This window comes from Mesocricetus auratus, unplaced genomic scaffold, assembly GCF_017639785.1.
Source record: "Mesocricetus auratus isolate SY011 unplaced genomic scaffold, BCM_Maur_2.0 Super-Scaffold_100033, whole genome shotgun sequence".
In the NCBI taxonomy this organism is placed as follows: Eukaryota; Metazoa; Chordata; class Mammalia; order Rodentia; family Cricetidae; genus Mesocricetus; species Mesocricetus auratus.
Window position 1 is genome coordinate 12,541,017 of NW_024429213.1, and position 19,388 is coordinate 12,560,404.

Here is a 19,388-nt window from a genome sequence, read left to right on the forward strand (position 1 = left end):
AACTGAAACTAAGGTAGAAACACTGACTCATCCAATGAGTGAAAGAAAGATCAGACATCCCAGTTCTGGGAGTAGTCATGGACTGATAATCTGCCTTGTTTATAAGCACATATGAATAAGAGGAATCAAGATAAATTCATCACCGGAAGGGTGTACAAACCACAAACCAAACTGGGTATGTTTCAATATCTAGCAATACCTAGGACATTTGCTGCTGAGCCCTTAGCAGTGAAACAGAATTTGGAGTCTATCACTGAATAATGCCTGATGTAACATCCTGGTTTTTCATTTTAGTTATCCTTCCCTCATATAATCCATCCCTACCAGCAGATCCAGGGAGACCAGGGGACCAGCTCTTCTGGAGGGAGCAGGTACAACAGGCCCTGCATCCGGGCCTGTGTTCCAGTGCCTGGGGATCACCTGGGAACTGCACAGGGCTTCCAATCCCAGCGGGAGCAAAGCACCCCAGACTCCAGTTCCTCTCTCCCACCAATGAGACAAAGAAACCAGCAGATCCAAGAGAACAGGGAAACAGCTGTTCCGGAGGAACCAATTAAACCAGGCCCTGCATCCGGGCCTGCGTTCCAGCACCTGGGGATTGCCTGGAAACAACAACACAAATTGCACAAACCCTACAAACTAATGGAAATTGAACAATGCACAATTGCACCATTCCAGGGTCAAAGGAGAAATAAAAAAAGAAATGAAAGATTTCCTAGAATTCAATGAGAATGAAGACACAACATACCCAAACTTATGGGACACTTTGAAAGCTGTGCTAAGAGGCAAGTTCATAGCAATAAGTGCCCATGTGAAGAAACTGGAGAATAGTCACACTAAAGAATTAATAGCACAACTGAAAACTATTCCATGACAAAACTAGAGAGAGTTAAAGGTTGGGAAAAATGTTCCAATCAAATGGACCCAAGAAACAAGCAGGGGTGGCAATCTAAATATCTAACAAATTAGACTTTAAAATAAAATCAATCAAAAGAGATGAAGGAGGTGATTACATACTCATCACAGGAAAAATCCACCCAGATGAAGTGTCTATCCTGAACATCTATGCCCAAATACAAAGGCATCCACATACATAAAAGAAATATCACTAAAACTTAAATCACATTAAAGCCCCACACACTTATGGTGGGAGATGTCAACACACCACTCTCACCACTAGACAGGAATACCAGACAGAAACTCAACAAAGAAGCAAAGGGTCTAATAGAAGTAATGACCCAACTGGGTTAACAGACATCTATAGAACATTTAATCCACATAAAAAGAATATACCTTCGTCTCACCACCACATGGAACCTTCTAAAAAATCCGCCACACACTTGGCAACATATCAAACCTCAGCAGCTACAAAAAATTTTGAATAACTCTATGCATCTTATCAGACCATCATGCTTTAAAATTAGAATTCAAAACAACACAAATTGCACAATCCCTACAAACTAATGGAAATTGAACAATGCACAATTGCAACATTTCAGGGTCAAAGGAGAAATAAAAAAAGGAATTAAAGACTTCCTAGAATTCAATGAGAATGAAGACACAACATACGCAAATGGGACACTTTGAAAACAGTGCTACAGGGAAAGTTCATAGCACTAACTGCCCACATGAAGAAACGGGAGAATAGTTATACCAGAGAATTAACATCACAGCTGAAAGCTCTAGAACACAAAGAAGCAAACTCCCCCAGGAGGAGTAGACGCCAGGAAATAATCAAATTGAAGGCTCTAATCAATAACGTCGAAATGAGGAAAACAATACAAAGAATCAATGCAACAAAGAGTTGGTTCTATGAGAAAATCAACAAGATAGACAAACCTTTGTCCAAACTTACCAAACAGCAGAGAGTGAACATGCAAATTAACAAAATCAGAAATGAAAAGGGGGACATAACAACGGACTCTGAGGAAATCCAGAGAATCATCAGGTCATAGTTTGAAAACCCGTACTCCACTAAATTTGAAAATTTAAACTAAATGGACGACTTCCTGGATAGCTATCACTTGCCAAAAGTAAATCAAGAACAGATAAGCAATTTGAATAGACCTATAACCCCTATGGAAATAGAAGCAGTCATGAAAATATCCCAAACAAAAAAAAAAAAGACCAGGTCCAGATGGCCTCAGTGCAAAATTCTACCAGAAATTCAAAGAACAGCTTATACCAATTCTTCTCAAAGTATTCCACACAATAGAAGCAGAAGGGTCTTTGCCAAACTCTTTCTATGAGGCTTCAATAACCTTGACCCCAAGGCACACAAAGACACAACTAAGAAAGAGAACTTCAGACCAATATCCCTCATGAACATTGATGCAAAAATACTCAATAATATACTGGCAAATCTGATCCAAGAACACATCAAAACAATCATTCACCACGATCAAGTAGGTTTCATCCAAGGGATGCAGGGATGGTTCAGCATACGAAAATCTATCAACTTAATCCACCATATAAACAAGCTGAAAACCAAAAATCACATGATCATCTCACTAGATGCTGGAAAAGCCTTTGACAAAATCTAACACCCCTTAATTGTAAAGGTATTGGAGAGATCTGGGATAACAGGGACATACTTAAACATACTAAAAGCTGTATACAGTAAACCAACAGCCAACATCAAACTAAATGGACAGAAACTCAAGGCGATTCCACTAAAATCAAGAATAAGTCAAGGCTGTCCCCTCTCCCCATACCTCTTCAATATTGTACTTGAACTTCTAGGTAGAGCAATAAGACAAAAAATGGAGATCAAGGGGATACAAATTGGAAAGGAAGAGGTCAAATGTTCACTGTTTGCAGATGATATGATAGTTTACATAAATGACCCAAATAACTCTACCAGGGAACACTTACAGCTGATTAACACCTTCAGGCAAGTGGCAGGCTACAAGACCTCATTTGTGCTCCAGTGAATACACAGACAGCTCCCAAAAATCCTACAATATATTACACACAAACTGGGACTCTTCTCTCTACAATGGTAGGGGCTGGCTGGAAATTACTGTGTAGTTCAAAACCATCACTCACAGAATCAGGAATCAACAATAGTACACTGAGAGCTGTGGTTATTTGCTGTACATCAGAACTGACAGCATCGCCTTTCCAAACTATGGTTTAAATGTCACCTCCTTAGGGAAGCATTTCTGAATTCCAGATATAACGTTTGCACCCCTGATTATGTTCTTTCAGAGTGTCAAACAGGCTATATTGTCTTCCTTGTTGCTTCACAGCTTCTCTCCCAAGTTAGACTGAAATCTGTTAGGGTTGAACCACATCTTATATCTTCACCACAGGTCCTTAGATCTCTACACATAGCTGCTGTACAATGTTACCCCTGTACAAAGCAGACAGTTTCCTCAAGCATCTTGCATGCTTGCCTCATGGTTGATTCATGATTATCGATCATGTTCAGTACATGCTAACAAATGAGCAGTAATCTGCCACTTTGTGCAGGGCTGCAGGGCACTTATGAACTTGGTACAGGTGGGTGAGGAAAAAGCAGCTTAACCTGGCCTGTCTCTGCATTTTGAACTAAGTAGGGGCTCCTTCAAATCATCACTTATTATCCACATTCACATAATGTACCAAATGTTTGAAGGACAAAGGTAGAAATACAAAATCCCATAAGTGAATTTAGGGATAGGAGAGTGAACAGCTATACTGGTGCTGCTGAACAAAATTTGATGAATTATTTATGGAACATGGGTTTGTCTGCAAATATTAGCCATATTTTCCTGATAAATCCCATCACCAGTATATTTGTGATGTCTCAAATGTAAGCTGCATACCTACTGATAACACTGAGACAGCAAAGTCTACGGTGAATGTTCTTGACTGTGTATTTGACTTTGTTAGGCTGGAACTTGGAAATCACCAAAACAAACCTTATACTGGTCGGTCCCTACTAGTCTATATTTCCCACATCCATGGTAACTTTTATACTAGAATTCTTCCATTTGATGATTGTCTTCAATTAATGGGTCTCTATGGCACATTGATGGGTCACAATCAGAGTTTTTTTAAGAAAAGAATGAAAGGAAAGTTCAGAGTGTGCTGAACAGATTGTGTTAAGTGCTCTTCAGAGTATTTTGTTTTATTTCTACAGTTGTGAGTGCCCTATCTCAGCACAGAAAATGTATTATAAATACAGCTCTTGCCAAACGGTTTTGAACACTGGTGCTACTCAACACTTGCTCAAGTCTCACTGAGATACAAAAGAAAACCCCACATTTCTTTCAGAAGAGAAAAAATGTCTTTAACATTACATAATGTCAAAGTAGTTTTCAAGAGCAGAAGAGAACACAGGTATTGTAACGGGACTTATATGAGAACTTACGGAACCAAAATTTAACTAATGGCTCAGTAATGCCTCCAAAGGAGGTATAATTAAAAGGAAGGTGGTAACTGCATGAAGTCAGGGAAATGATGACCCTTGGAGGGCAGGGCTACTGTGTTTATCAGGGGATATGCTACATTCCTGACTTTAAAATCGATGTTGAAATTATAGAAATTTGTTACATCGTGGTAAGCTGCTATGCCTCCCATCCAGTAGGTATATTTAAGAAAAGTAAAAGAATTCTAATTATATAGCTGAAATAGCAAACCTATCAGATCACCATAAACACATTCATTGAATCTTTTCTATCGTCAAAAGCTGATCAGGGTCATGCCTAACTAGTACTTGGATGAAAAGATTCTATTAATAAAAGTATAACAAAAAGAAACATTTATACATATAGCATTTCAAACCATTTTCAAAATTAGTCGCTGTGACAAATCTTCTCCTTTATTGTAAATAATTTAAGTTGACAAGGAAACATGTGAATATTGAAGAGATTATTCAAAAACAAGCCTGGAAACCCACTGGGTACATATAACCAAGGGAAAATATGCTTTTGCCGCCAGGGGAGGTGGGGTCCAGTCCCTAACAGCACAAGACTCTAAGGGAAAGTTAGGAAATAAAAGACACTCACACACTCTCTTGATGGTTTCCTTCAGACTTTGTCTTTATTTTTGTATTCTCTCTCTTCTTTATTTATTTTCCTGGTGATTTATTTCCTTCATTCTTGATGATGTCCTGCTAACTCCTTCTTACTCTCTTGCTCTTGATGTTTCCCTTCTAATCCATTTTAACTCTTTCTAATGCTATTCTTTCTCTTATAGCTTATATGCCCCAGAAAAATCTTTCAGGCAATATAAAAATTACAGTGTGGTTGCATTCTCTTTTTTCAAGTGGATGGATACAAGTAGAAAACAGCCAGTTTTTCATATCCATTACATGACTATGTACTACAGGGGAAAATAAATTCCCCAAGAACCCACGTCTATTCATACCCAAGCAACTTAGTATAGATTAGCAATTTGGGCAAGAAAGATATTCTTCTCAGTCAGGACTTTTACTGACAGGCTGTGTTTTGAAGTTGCAAAGAAAGAGCAAACTACTTTATTGCTCATCTTGAAAGGTAAACTTAAATGAATCATAAACCTAAACTTTGATATACGAAAAAGAATCAGTCAGCTCTACTTTAAATCTTTAGGGTGTATACCCTCTCATCTATTTTTATATTAGGAGACTGAAGATAGAAATGAGTATAAAGCATTAATCATCACCTTTGGTCATCACCCAATCCTTGCAAGAAAAGTCCATCACCTGGGAAATACTTGGCTCTTTCTTCCCTGACCCTAACGAGTTTCTCATTCAGCTATGTGCCTTTCTAAAACTTTAGATTGTCTTCTGTAGTTTTTTACCTCAAAGCTATTTAAAAAAAAAGTCTTAGTCTATCTTTGTTATTTTCAAATCTTTGTTTCAGCAATTGTACCCTCTGAAACCTATGAATACATCTCTCAACATTAAGGAAAGGGAATTCTGCTAGCTGGACTACTGGGACTCATTTGTTTTCCTTAACCATTAACCTAAGCCACAGTCTATACCACAGAAATAAGATGGCATAGGGGTTCAGAGGGAATCAGGGAAGGAGGGGAGAGCGAGGGAACTGGGATTGACATGAAAAACAAGCTGGTTTCTAATTTAAATAAAAAGTAACATAGAAAAAAATTAAAAAACAAAAAGAAAAAAGAGCATGGGAAAAGGAAAAATATAATCCTGTTTTACACAGAATACATTAGACTCATATTCCATCAATGGATATTGCTCTTAAAACATGTTTTCTGTTTTCTACTTTAGTCATCTGTATGCAGATTAACACTTATGTTTCTGAATAAGGAATGCTTATTGGTGATGGCTGCAACAGAGGGGCTTTAAATGACCATATGGGTGTTCAATCACTAGTAACTTCTTTGAACTTGTCATATTTTGTGTACTGTTTATTAATTGTATTTTTTACATAATTAAGTTTTTAATATTTTTTAATTTAGAAACAATCTTATTTTACATATCAATCCCAGTTTCCTCTCCCTTTCATCCCCCTGTCACCCCCAACAAAGCACCATCCCTCTCCCCATCCACTCCCCAGGGTGTGCAAGGTTTTCATGGGATAATCATCAAAGTATGTCACATCCAGTCCTTCCAGACCGCAAACTCTGGTGACCCCAGCTTCAGGTGAGCTTGGGTCCCCTGGGACCACCCTCCATTCCCCGCACATCACCCACTCTCTCAATTTTCTGGGGGCCAGCTCCTGGCACCCAGAGGAACCGCCCACACAGGAAAGACACCACTCCTTCCAGATCCCACCCTCTTGTGTCCCCAGCTTCAGTTGAGCTTGGGTCCCTCTGGGACAACTCCCCTGTCCATCACCCACTCCCTCAATTTTCTGTGGCTCCTCCTGGCAGCCAGAGTATCTGCCCGCACAAGAAAGGCATCAGTCCTTCCAGAAACCACCCTCCGGCATCCTAGATTTCAAATTCAAGAAAGAAGGAGACCATTGGAAGACAGAAAGACCACACCTGCACCCACTAGAAAGAGAATATGGGAAGAAGACAGAATAAGAGCTCACTCAGCAATAGAAAGACCAACATGGCTCCACCAAAATCTAGTGACATAAATCCAGCAACTGCTGAAAATCACCACATAAATGAAGCAGAGGAGACACACCCTAATAATTATTTTATGAAAATTATAGAGGCCCTCAAAGAGAAAACAAGGAAATACCTTAAGGAAATAGAAGAAAAAACAAACAAAAATACAAGAAATGGAGGAAAAGGCAAACCAAAAAAATTCAAGAATAAACAAATCTCTCAAAGAATCTAAAGAGTACCAAGAATGAAACAAAACAAATGAAGGAAACAACTCAAATAGTTGAAGGATTGAAAGCTGAAATAGAAACAATAAAAAAAAAACACAGAATGAGGGGATGCTCGAAATAGAAATGCTGGAGTATATCACAGCAGAAAAAAATAACAATGAAATCTTGGAATTTGCAGGCAAATGAATGGCACTAGAAGAAACCATCCTGAGTGAGGTAACCCAGTCACAAAAAGACAAACATGGTATATACTCACTCATATATGGATTTTAGAAATGTATCAGGATAGTGCCAGTCTGGACTTCCACTGACAGAGAATCTGGGAAACAGGAAAGAACCTAAGAGATATGCATGGTACCCCAGAGAAGAGGAATGAGGCAAGATCTTCTGAACAGATTGGGAACAAGGCAAGGGGGGGTGGGATTTGGGAAGTATAGAGGGGGAGAAGAGGAAGATAGAGTAGGTCATGGGGGAAGAGAAAGGTTGAGTGGGGGGTAGAATAGGGAGAGAATATGATGAGAAATACCATGAATGAGGGCGGCATAGGTTAGAAGAAAGATCTGGCACCAGTGAGACCTCTAGTGATCTAAAGGGATGACACCAACTTGCAAGCTAAGCAATAGTGGAGAGAACACCTTAAATGCTCATTCCTGACAATGAACTTAAGGTCTACCCTATATGCCATCCTAGAACCTTCATCCAGTGACTGATGGAAGCAGAGGCAATCACCCACAGTTAAACACTGAACTGAACCCAAGGAACCCAATGACAGAGAGAGAGGAGCAATGAGCAAATTGGCAAAGAATGGGCTGGCAAACCAGCAGAGACAGCTGATCTGAACGAGGGGGAGCTCTTGGACCCCAGAGCGACAGCTGGGAGGCCAGCATGGGACTGACTGATCCAGACCCCCTGAGTGTGAATGTCAGTGAGGAGGCCTCGGTAACCTATGAAGCCCTGGGCAGTACATCAGTGGCATACAAGCAGACTTTGTGTGTCCATAACACACAGAGGGATGCTGTCTCAGCCTGGACTCTTAGGAGAGTGCCTGGACACTGCCCTGAGTCAAATGATGGACTCCGGGGATCCCCTATGTGGAAGGAAGTGGGGATTGGGTGGGAGGCTGGGGGGGGCATGGCGTGGGGCTCTTTGGGAGGAGGGGAGAGAGAGGGAAATGGGATTGACATGTGAAGCAAGTTATTTAAAATTAAAGTAATAGAAAAGTTAAAAAATAAATTTAAAAATAGTATGTCACATCATTTGGGAAAGGGCATAGGCCCTTCCCGTGTACCTAGGCTGAGAGAGTAGCTTTCTACGGGGAATGGGCCCCCAAAGTCCATTTGTGCACTAGGGATAAATACTGGTTCCACTGGCAGAAGTCCCATAGATTTCCCAGGCCTCCTAACTGACACCCACACTGAGGGGGCCTGGTTTGGTCCTACACTGGTTCCCCAGCTGTCAGACTGGGCTGTGTGAACTCCCACGTGCTCATGTCAGCTGTTTCTGTGGGTTTCCTCAGCATGAACTTGATCCCTTTGCTCATCACTCCTGCCTCTCTACAACTGAATTCCACTTTGACTCAGTGCTTAGCTATGGGTGTCTGCTTCTGCTTCATCAGCTACTGGATGAAGGATCTAGGATGGCATCTATGGCAGTCATCAGTCTCATTATACGGGAAGGGCTTTTAAGGTAGCCTCTCTACTATTGCTTAGATTCTCAGTTGGGGTCATGCTTGTAGATCTCTGGACATTTCCCTCGTTCCAGATTTGTCTTTTAACCTATAATGGCTCCCTGTATTGAGGTATCTCTATTCTTGCTCTCCTCTATTCTTCCCCCATACTCAATCTTCCTGATTTTTCATGTTCTCCTCCACACTCCTCTTCTCTCATTCTCCTTCTACTCCAACCCTCCCCTCCCCCATTCTCCCACAACTAAGTTTTGAAGCACTGGAGGCTAATGAACTAAAAATACTGTCATCTTATACACACTCGCTTATTTTGCATGGTCTCGTTTGAGATGTGGTCATTAAAATCTTGATATTTTTATGCCAGGAAACACAAGAAAAATGACTCAAACATCCAAAAAAGAAATGTATTGGCAAAATAAGATTATGTCAGTAATCTTATGCTTAACCTTTGTGGAAAACCCCAGTACAATACACTATCCTTGAGAAATTATGACTGTTTTTCTATGCTGTCCTTGCCCTCAATGGTATTGATTGTCAAAATGGACATAGGGACAGTTTTTATTTTATTCATACATGTATAACAAATGTAGATATCAAGAGAATTGTCTCAAGAATAGAGTTTTGGAAAAAGGAAATTTATGAGAGTCAGAAAAATAACTGTATTAATGTATGCTATTATTTTCAAATTGCATTTATATTGTTAGCATTATTATCTTTTTTACTACACCATAAAGAAATAAAGAGTAACGTGGTTCTTTCTATTTTATTTGAGAAAATATTAACTAATGAATCTAGGAGAATCAGGGATGAAGTTTGGCATTATACTGTTTTTGTGTCTGATTTCCACACTGACATTAAATGATACAAGGAATGATGCCTCATTTATTCACAAATTTTGAAGCTCAAAAGTTAAAACTGAAACTAAGGTAGAAACACTGACTCATCCAATGAGTGAAAGAAAGATCAGACATCCCAGTTCTGGGAGTAGTCATGGACTGATAATCTGCCTTGTTTATAAGCACATATGAATAAGAGGAATCAAGATAAATTCATCACCGGAAGGGTGTACAAACCACAAACCAAACTGGGTATGTTTCAATATCTAGCAATACCTAGGACATTTGCTGCTGAGCCCTTAGCAGTGAAACAGAATTTGGAGTCTATCACTGAATAATGCCTGATGTAACATCCTGGTTTTTCATTTTAGTTATCCTTCCCTCATATAATCCATCCCTACCAGCAGATCCAGGGAGACCAGGGGACCAGCTCTTCTGGAGGGAGCAGGTACAACAGGCCCTGCATCCGGGCCTGTGTTCCAGTGCCTGGGGATCACCTGGGAACTGCACAGGGCTTCCAATCCCAGCGGGAGCAAAGCACCCCAGACTCCAGTTCCTCTCTCCCACCAATGAGACAAAGAAACCAGCAGATCCAAGAGAACAGGGAAACAGCTGTTCCGGAGGAACCAATTAAACCAGGCCCTGCATCCGGGCCTGCGTTCCAGCACCTGGGGATTGCCTGGAAACAACAACACAAATTGCACAAACCCTACAAACTAGTGGAAATTGAACAATGCACAATTGCACCATTCCAGGGTCAAAGAAGAAATAAAATAAGAAATGAAAGATTTCCTAGAATTCAATGAGAATGAAGACACAACATACCCAAACTTATGGGACACTTTGAAAGCTGTGCTAAGAGGCAAGTTCATAGCAATAAGTGCACATGTGAAGAAACTGGAGAATAGTCACACTAAAGAATTAATAGCACAACTGAAAACTACTCCATGACAAAACTAGAGAGAGATAAATGTTGGGAAAAAAATGGTCCAATCAAATGGACCCAAGAAACAAGCAGGGGTAGCAATCTAAGTATCTAACAAATTAGACTTTAAAATAAAATCAATCAAAAGAGATGAAGGAGGTGATTACATACTCATCACAGGAAAAATCCACCCAGATGAAGTGTCTATCCTGAACATCTATGCCCAAATACAAAGGCATCCTCATACATAAAAGAAATATTAATGAAACTTAAATCACATATAAAGCCCCACACACATATGGTGGGAGATTTCAACACACCACTCTCACCACTAGACAGGAATATCAGACAGAAACTCAACAAAGAAGCAAAGGGTCTAATAGAAGTAATGACCCAACTGGGATTAACAGACATCTGTTAAGGGAAGCTTTTTCTTTGTGAGAAACCTTCCCGCCCGCCTGGTTCTTGAGCCGCATCAGTCCCAAATAAACACACAGGAGGCTATATTAATTATGAAGCTGTTGGCCTTTGCTTGTTTCTTACTGGGTAGCTCTGACTTAAGTAATTACCCCATAATTGTTAATCTAAGTATTTCTCTTACCGGAGAATAGTTCTGGGCTTCCTACCCCATGGCGGTTACATCTCGAACTCTCCTGTGTTTCTCCTTCCCAGAATCCTCCTGGACTCCTAGTCCCACCTATCTTGATTCCTATTGGCTCAACAGTGCTTTATTAAAAAATGTACAGGACTTCCCCCATCATCTCCTCTTTTCTGTTTAAACAAAAAGAAAGGTCTTAACTGAAAAATAGTCAAATTATATATAACAGAACAGTTATCAAGTAAGAACACAGTTACAACATTTTGTCTATTAACATTTAGCAAGAAATAAAGAAAATATCATCTATCTCTTTCTTGTGAGTCCAAAGTCCTATATGTAGCTTATCTCTTATCATAACTAAGGAAAACTATAATTATAGCTAACTGTCTTCAACTCTATCAAAGACCACAGAAGGATAATATATAAACACTAGGATTGACAGAGATATCTTACTGCCTGGACAGTCACCCAAAGTTCCTCTGTAACGTTGGGGCATCCATCTTCAGCCCATAGGCCACAATGTGTCTGGAACACTTCTCAGCAAAGCAGGAAATTTCAAACTGTTCATCTGCATTAGCAGTCTGTCAGTCATTTTTCTTTGTCCTGTAGAAAGTCTTGTAGACTCTTCCATGAAAGAGGAACCCTGTAAGACTGAGTTTAGCAGTCACTTTCCTGTGGGTCCTGCATATCCAGATTATACAACAACAGTCAAACAGTACAGGCAAGAGCAGTTTCTTGCCCAAATGGCTAATCTTGCCATGTTGAAAGCAAACTCAATAACAAGTTTCTTCGATGCCCATCTTCCTCTCAGACGTAATTGGTGTTGCCAGGAGCAGACATTTCTCATTGTCAAGAAAAACCCTAAACCATTTTAAATGCCATTTTCTGAAGGTCTTTGAGAGGTTTGAAGACTGTCTATCTATCTCAAATATATTTCTGTATATCTAGAAAACCTAACTTACCTAACTATAAGTTTTGACTATTATAAGTAAACATCTATAGTCTGTATTCAATTATGCATTACGTTTTAAAAGATCAGTATAAGCACAGTACTTAATCAAGAGGAGAAATATACACATCACAAAATTGACCTTGAATTTGTATCAATAAATGAAAAACAATACCTATACCATAATTCCCTTTTTTACCATTAAAAAAGATTGGCTGTGATCACTAGCCAATTATAAACAACCCCATTTAACTGAAAACAAAGATTTATAAACAAGATGGGAATTAGGACGTCGCTCATTCCAAACTGCTTCATGCTGTAAGGTGGCGCTGTTTATACCATGGGGATAATGACAAAACTCAGAAACCTGTATAAGTCCTTATTTTCAGGGTCTGTAAGGCTGTATCATCTTAGCTGTTTCAGTTGTTGGAACACCTGGTCCACTGCTTCCGGGGGTCTTGGTTCGTCAAACCACAGAAGCCTGGAAGGAATCCTCAGATTTTCATTTTCTGTAGAAACATAAATAAAAACTGCTTTTCCAAGTAACATATCCTTATACTTAAATTTTGAAGTCAAGGCATTTTTAAAAGATAGAAGTTGAATTAATTCAGCAGCATTTTTAATCAAGTGTACTTTAGTTGTTCCTTCCTTAGCAATGAACAAACTGAAAAACATAATAGTGTACAGTATCCAGACTCTCTGCATATTTTCCATCCAAGTACCCACATGAAGAAACTGGAGAATAGTTATACTAGAGAAATAACAGCACAGCTGAAAGCTCTAGAACACAAAGAAGCAAACTCCCCCAGGAGGAGTTGACACCAGGAAATAATCAAATTGAAGGCTGAAATCAATAAAGTAGAAATGAGGAAAACAATACAAAGAATCAATGCAACAAAGAGTTGGTTCTATGAGAAAATCAACAAGATAGACAAACCTTTGTCCAAACTTACCAAACAGCAGAGAGTGAACATGCAAATTAACAAAATCAGAAATGAAAAGGGGGACATAACAACAAACTCTGAGGAAATCCAGAGAATCATCAGGTCATACTTTGAAAACCTGTACTACACAAAATTTGAAAATTTAAACTAAATGGACAACTTCCTGGATAGCTATCACGTGCCAAAAGTAAATCAAGAACAGATAAGCAATTTAAATAGACCTATAACCCCTATGGAAATAGAAGCAGTCATGAAAAGTCTCCCAAACAAAAAAAAAGTCCAGGTCCAGATGGCCTCAGTGCAAAATTCTACCAGAAATTCAAAGAACAGCTTATACCAATTCTTCTCAAAGTATTCCACACAATAGAAGCAGAAGGGTCTTTGCGAAACTCTTTCTATGAGGCTTCCATAACCTTGACCCCAAGGCACACAAAGACACAACTAAGAAAGAGAACTTCAGACCAATATCCCTCATGAACATTGATGAAAAAATACTCAATAAAATACTGGCAAATCTGTTCCAAGAACACATCAAAACAATCATTCACCACAATCAAGTAGGTTTCATCCAAGGGATGCAGGGATGGTACAACATATGAAAATCCATCAACGTAATCCACCATATAAACAAGCTGAAAACCAAAAATCACATGATCATCTCACTAGATGCTGAAAAAGCCTTTGACAAAATCCAACACCCCTTAATTGTAAAGGTATTGGAGAGATTTGGGATAACAGGGACATACTTAAACATACTAAAAGCTATATACAGTAAACCAACAGCCGAAATCAAACTAAATGGACAGAAACTCAAGGCGATTCCACTAAAATCAGGAAAAAGGCAAGGCTGTCCCCTCTCCCCATACCTCTTCAATATTGTACTTGAAATTCTAGGTAGAGCAATAAGACGAAAAAGGAGATCAAGGGGATACAAATTGGAAAGGAAGACGTCAAATGTTCACTGTTTGCAGATGATATGATAGTTTACATAAATGACCCAAAGAACTCTACCAGGGAACACTTACAGCTGATTAACAACTTCAGGCAAGAGGCAGGCTACAAGATCAACTCAAGAAAATCAGTAGCCCTACTATATACAGAGGATAAAAGCGCTGAGAAAGAAATCAGACAAACATCACCCTTTACAACTGCCACAAACAACATAAAATACGTTGGGGTAACACTAACCAAACAAGTGAAAGACCTGTATCGCAAGAACATTGAATCTTTAAAGAAAGAAATTAAAGAAGCCCTCAAAAAATGGAAAGATCTCCCATGCTCATGGATAGGAAGGATCAATGTAGTAAAAATGGCAATCCTGCTAAAAGCAATCTACAGATTCAATGCAATCCCCATTAAAATCCCAGCACAATTCTTCTCAGACTTTGAAAGCACAATAATCAATTTTGTATGGAAAAACAAAAGACCCAGGATAGCCAAAACAACCCTGTTCAACAAGGCAACGTCCGGAGGCATCACCATCCCTGACCTCAAGCTCTATTATAGAGCTATAATCCTGAAAACAGCATGGTATTGGCACAAAAATAGACAGGTAGAGCAATGGAATCGAATTGAAAACCTGGTTATTAACCCACACACATATGAACATCTGATCTCTGAAAAAGAAGCTAAAAATATACAATGGAATAAAGAAAGCATCTTCAACAAATGACGCGGGCATAACTGGAGGCTGGCATGTAGAAGAATGCGGATCGATCCATGTCTATCACCATGCACAAAACTTAAGTCCAAATGGATCAAAGACCTCAACATAAATCCAGGCACACTGAACCTCTTAGAAGAGAAAGTGGGTGGTACCCTTGAACGAATTGGTACAGGAGACAGCTTCCTGTCCATAACACCACTAGCACAGATAGTGATGTCAACAATTAATAAATGGGACCTCCCGAAACTGGGAAGCTTCTGTAAGGCAAAGGACACAGTCAGCAAGACAAAAAGGCAGCCCACAGATTGGGAAAAAATATTCACTAATCCCACATCTGACAGAGGGTTGATCTCCAAAATTTACAAAGAACTCAAGAAGCAGGTCTCCAAATCACCAAAGGATTCGATTAAAAAGTGGGCTGCTGAACTAAATAGAAAATTTTCAATAGAGGAGTCTAAAATGGCTGAGAGGCACTTGAGAATGGGCCCAACATACTTAGCCATCCGGAAAATGCAAATCAAAACAACTCTGAGATACCATCTCACTCCTGTCAGAATGACTAAAATCAAAAACACCAATGACAATTCATGCTGGAGAGGATGTGGTAAAAGGGGAACACTCCTCCATTGCTGGTGGGAGTGCCAACTTGTTCAGCCACTTTAGAAATCAGTATGGAGATTCCTCAGAAAAATGGGAATAAACCTACCACAAGACCCAGCAACTCCACTCTTAGGCATATATCCAAATTATGCCCATTCATACAACAAGGATGTCTATTCCACTATGTTCATAGCAGCATTATTTGTAATAGCCAGAAGTTGGAAGGAACCTAGATGCCCCTCAACCGAAGAGTGTATAGAGAAAATTTAGACATAGATCTGTGGAATGCCAGCCTACAAGCCCATGGCCAGAGAGTCTGGGAAACAGAAACTTCATTCAATGGCTGATGGAAGAAGAGGCAAACTCCCACCTCTAAGCACTGAGCTGAACTCAAGAAACCAGTAACAGAGAGGGAGGACTGATAAACAAAGGGGTTAAGACTGGGCTGGTTTAACCCCAGGAAGAGCTGACCTGACAAGGGTTAATTCTTGAAACCCACGCTGATGCCTGGGAATCCAGCATGGGACTTATCAAGACCCCCTGAATGGGGGTGTCAGTGAGGAGGCCTAGGTAATCTATTGAGCCTTGGGCAGTAGATCAGTATTTATGCTGGGTATACAAATGGACTTTGGACTCCCATCCAACAATGTGAGATGCACTCTCACCCTGAAATCTTGGGGGAGGTCTAGGCCCTGCCCTGGACGAAATGACAGACTTTGGACAGCCCAAAGTAGCACCTCACCATCCCTGTAGAGATGAGGGGATATTGGGGTGATTGGGGGGAGGGCACGGCAGGAGGGCAGGGAAAGGGAGAGGGACCTGGAAAAGACTTGTGAAGCAACCCTGTTTCTAATTTAAATTTAAATTTTAAAATGAACAATAAAAAAGAAAAAAATCCATCCCAACCACAACATCCCTTCTCTCCACTCCTCCCAGTTTCCCTGCCTCCCCTCTCCCCCATATCCACTGCTTGTTTTAATCCCTGCCCCGTCTCAGTCCTACTTTGAGCCCTGGTCCTTCACTTGCTTACACTAAGCACAGACACCAGGGTTCTGACCACACCCCCTGTCACACCCCATCATATCTTACCACCTATGCGCACATGATTTATAAAGAATGCTACTTCTGGGGCGTTTGGATCAGCTTTCCCTTACACCCTTTGGAGATTTGGGGCTGTAAGAGGATGGCCAGGGGTGGGTGATGAGAATCCTGGTCTTAGACCTCCATGGAATAGGCCCTTATTCTTGGGAAGTAAGGGGAAGTAAACATAAATAAACTAGACACTTTATTTGATTGAAATCAAATGACTTTATTGGAAACAGTGGTAAAGGGGAAGGAAAAACCAGTGAACTTGCTGGAAGGGCAATGTAGGTGTCCATTCTGGTAGCCTGGAGAGGAATAATTTAAAATTATTATACTTTGTTCAGCTTAGCTCTCTTTGTTGTCAGCCAGGGTAAGTTTTCCAAATAGATTTTCAACCATGCCGTCATCTGGAGACCCCATCTGGCGCATGTTGGTCACGCAGCCACTTATCACCTTGAGGATCTCAATTTGCTTGTTCAGAAAATGGTTCTTCAGGAAGCTGCATAGATAGGCATCGCTCTTGCTAGCGGCTAGCAGCTGCAGGGCCACAAGGCTTTGGTTGGTGGTCAGCTCCAGTCGAAGGGCATACTCCATGGCTTTAAGGCCGCTGATCCAATCAACACGGACTGGCTTGCTGACAGAGCCGAGTGAGATGCGGCCACCACGCTGGTTTTGCAGTTCCAGGAACATCTCGGCGTGCGCAGAACACTCGTGCGACTTGTTCAGGAAGAAGCTTGCCAAGTTCTCCTGAGCCACATCTTCACGATCAAAGTAGAAGGCCATGGACAGGTAGACATAGGAGTTATGCAGCTGCCCCTGGACAAGACGGTTAACAGCGGCCTCGCAGTCGAAGTGGTAGTTGTGACGCACTTGAGATGGTGGCGAGATCCTGGGTGGTGCCATAAACACCAATGGATAGGCAGGCGTAGCCCTTGAGGAGCAGAGTGGGCAGCGGCTGCGCTGGCGACGACGAGACTTTCGCAGAAAACCCATGGTGAACGATAGATCCACCCGCAAGCTTGGGCTCCTGGCTGAACTAGCTGCAGAATCACAGAGAGTTATAATGGAGGCTCAGAACAATTATGAGGCGTTAGAACGTGAGTTCTAAGCTCCATAGCAACCCACGTGACTGCACTGATCATCTCACGTATACAGTATTCGAAAAGATATTAATAAAGTACAAATATTTTAACAAATCACCCCATTTCTTTAAGCAAGCTATGTGAACACTGTTTACATGTGATTGTTTTGTTGATGAGGTGCTTTTCATGATTCCAGCAGTTAGTTATGTTTAACATCCTAGAGTTTTGTTTTAGTGACAGCTCTTCTCAGTGACTCCAATGTGCATACCAATGACATCCTTCAGTCTAATTTGTTAGATAATAGGATTGCTACAACATACTGTATTTCTGTACCTTCTCAAGTTTGTATTTGTAGTATGTTTTGTATGACTGTCTACTAACATGTCTCTAGTGTCCTTTAAAAATTCTTCAACAAATATAGATAATTATTTCTTGCAGAATTTTCATATGATTCAAATGTCAGCATGACTCCTTTTTTTATTAATATTTTTTTTATTTTTCATTTTAAATTTAGATAAGAAACAAGGTTGCTTCACAAGTCAGTACGAGGTCCCTCTCCCTTTCCCTCCCCTCCTCCCGTGCCCTCCCCCCCCATCCCCCCCCCGTTATCCCCTCATTCCCCCAGGGAGGGTGAGGCCCTCCATGGGGGTGACCATAGTCTGTCATTTCATATAGGGCAGGGCCTAGACCCTTCCCCAAGAGTTCAGGGTGAGAGTGCACCTCACATTGTTATATGGGAGTCCAGAGACAGTGTGTATACTTGGTATGGGTACTGATCTGCTGTCCAAGGCTCAATAGATTACCTAGGCCTCCTCACTGACACCCAGATTCAGGGGGGTCTTGATCAGTCCCATGCTGGATTCCCAGGCTGATGCCTGGGATTCAAGAGTTAACCTTTGTCTGGTCAGCTGTTTCTGGGGGTTCAACCAGCCCAGTCTTAATCCCTTTGATCATCAGTCCTCCCTCTCTGATACTGGCTTTCTTGAGTTCAGCTCAGTACTTAACCAGCCAGTAAATGAAGTTTCTGTTTCCCAGACTCTCTGGCAATAGGACTGTAGGCTGGCACTCCCCAGATCTATGTCTAAAATCCATATATGAGAGAGTACATGCCATGTTTCTCTTTTTGTGACTGGGTTACCTCACTCAGGATGGTTTCTTCTAGTGTCATCCATTTGCCTGCGAATCTCATGATTCCATTATTTTTTTCTGCTGAATAGTACTCCATTGTGTAGATGTACCACATTTTCTCTATCCATTCTTCGGGTGAGGGACATCTAGGTTGCTTCCAAGTTCTGGCAGAATTTTCATATGATTCAAATGTCAGCATGACTCTTTTATTCAAGCAACCATTAGACTATTACACGTTATAATCTGGGAGAAAATAATATAAAAAGGAAAATAGTTGCAGTGGTAAGCATAATCAGTGATATAAGTAGGGAATATTTAGAAACATGTTTTAATTTTGAAAACTTTCATGTATAATGTTAGTATTCAGGCATCTGTACTGGCCTGTCCTTGGTTTTCTGACAGGATATGCCCTCAGCTGAAGGAACGTTCACTACCCTTCCTTAAAAGGGCCCAGGCTACCTCCCATCCTCCTCTCTTTCTTTCTCTCCTCATCTCTCTGTATCTGTCTGTCTGCCTGCCTGTCTGTCTGTCTCTGACACACACACACACACACACACACACACACACACACACACACACACACTTTCTCTCTGCCTCTCTGTCCTGTCTCCCACTACTCCTGTCTTGGAGGCAGGGCTCCCTGCTTTCCTTTTCTTTTCCCTAATAAAAA

The 19,388-nt window shown here is 40.7% G+C and overlaps 1 protein-coding gene across 1 annotated transcript; it reads right to left on the reverse strand.

Moving 5' to 3' along the window:
- Nucleotides 1-16,718: 16,718 nt before the first annotated feature.
- On the reverse strand, nt 16,719-17,592 carry LOC121135259 (ferritin heavy chain-like). The gene has a single exon (XM_040733784.1). It carries the CDS (start codon nt 17,499-17,501, stop codon nt 16,854-16,856), a length of 648 nt encoding a protein of 215 aa, XP_040589718.1. The 5' UTR covers nt 17,502-17,592; the 3' UTR covers nt 16,719-16,853.
- Between the last annotated feature and the right edge of the window lie 1,796 nt (nt 17,593-19,388).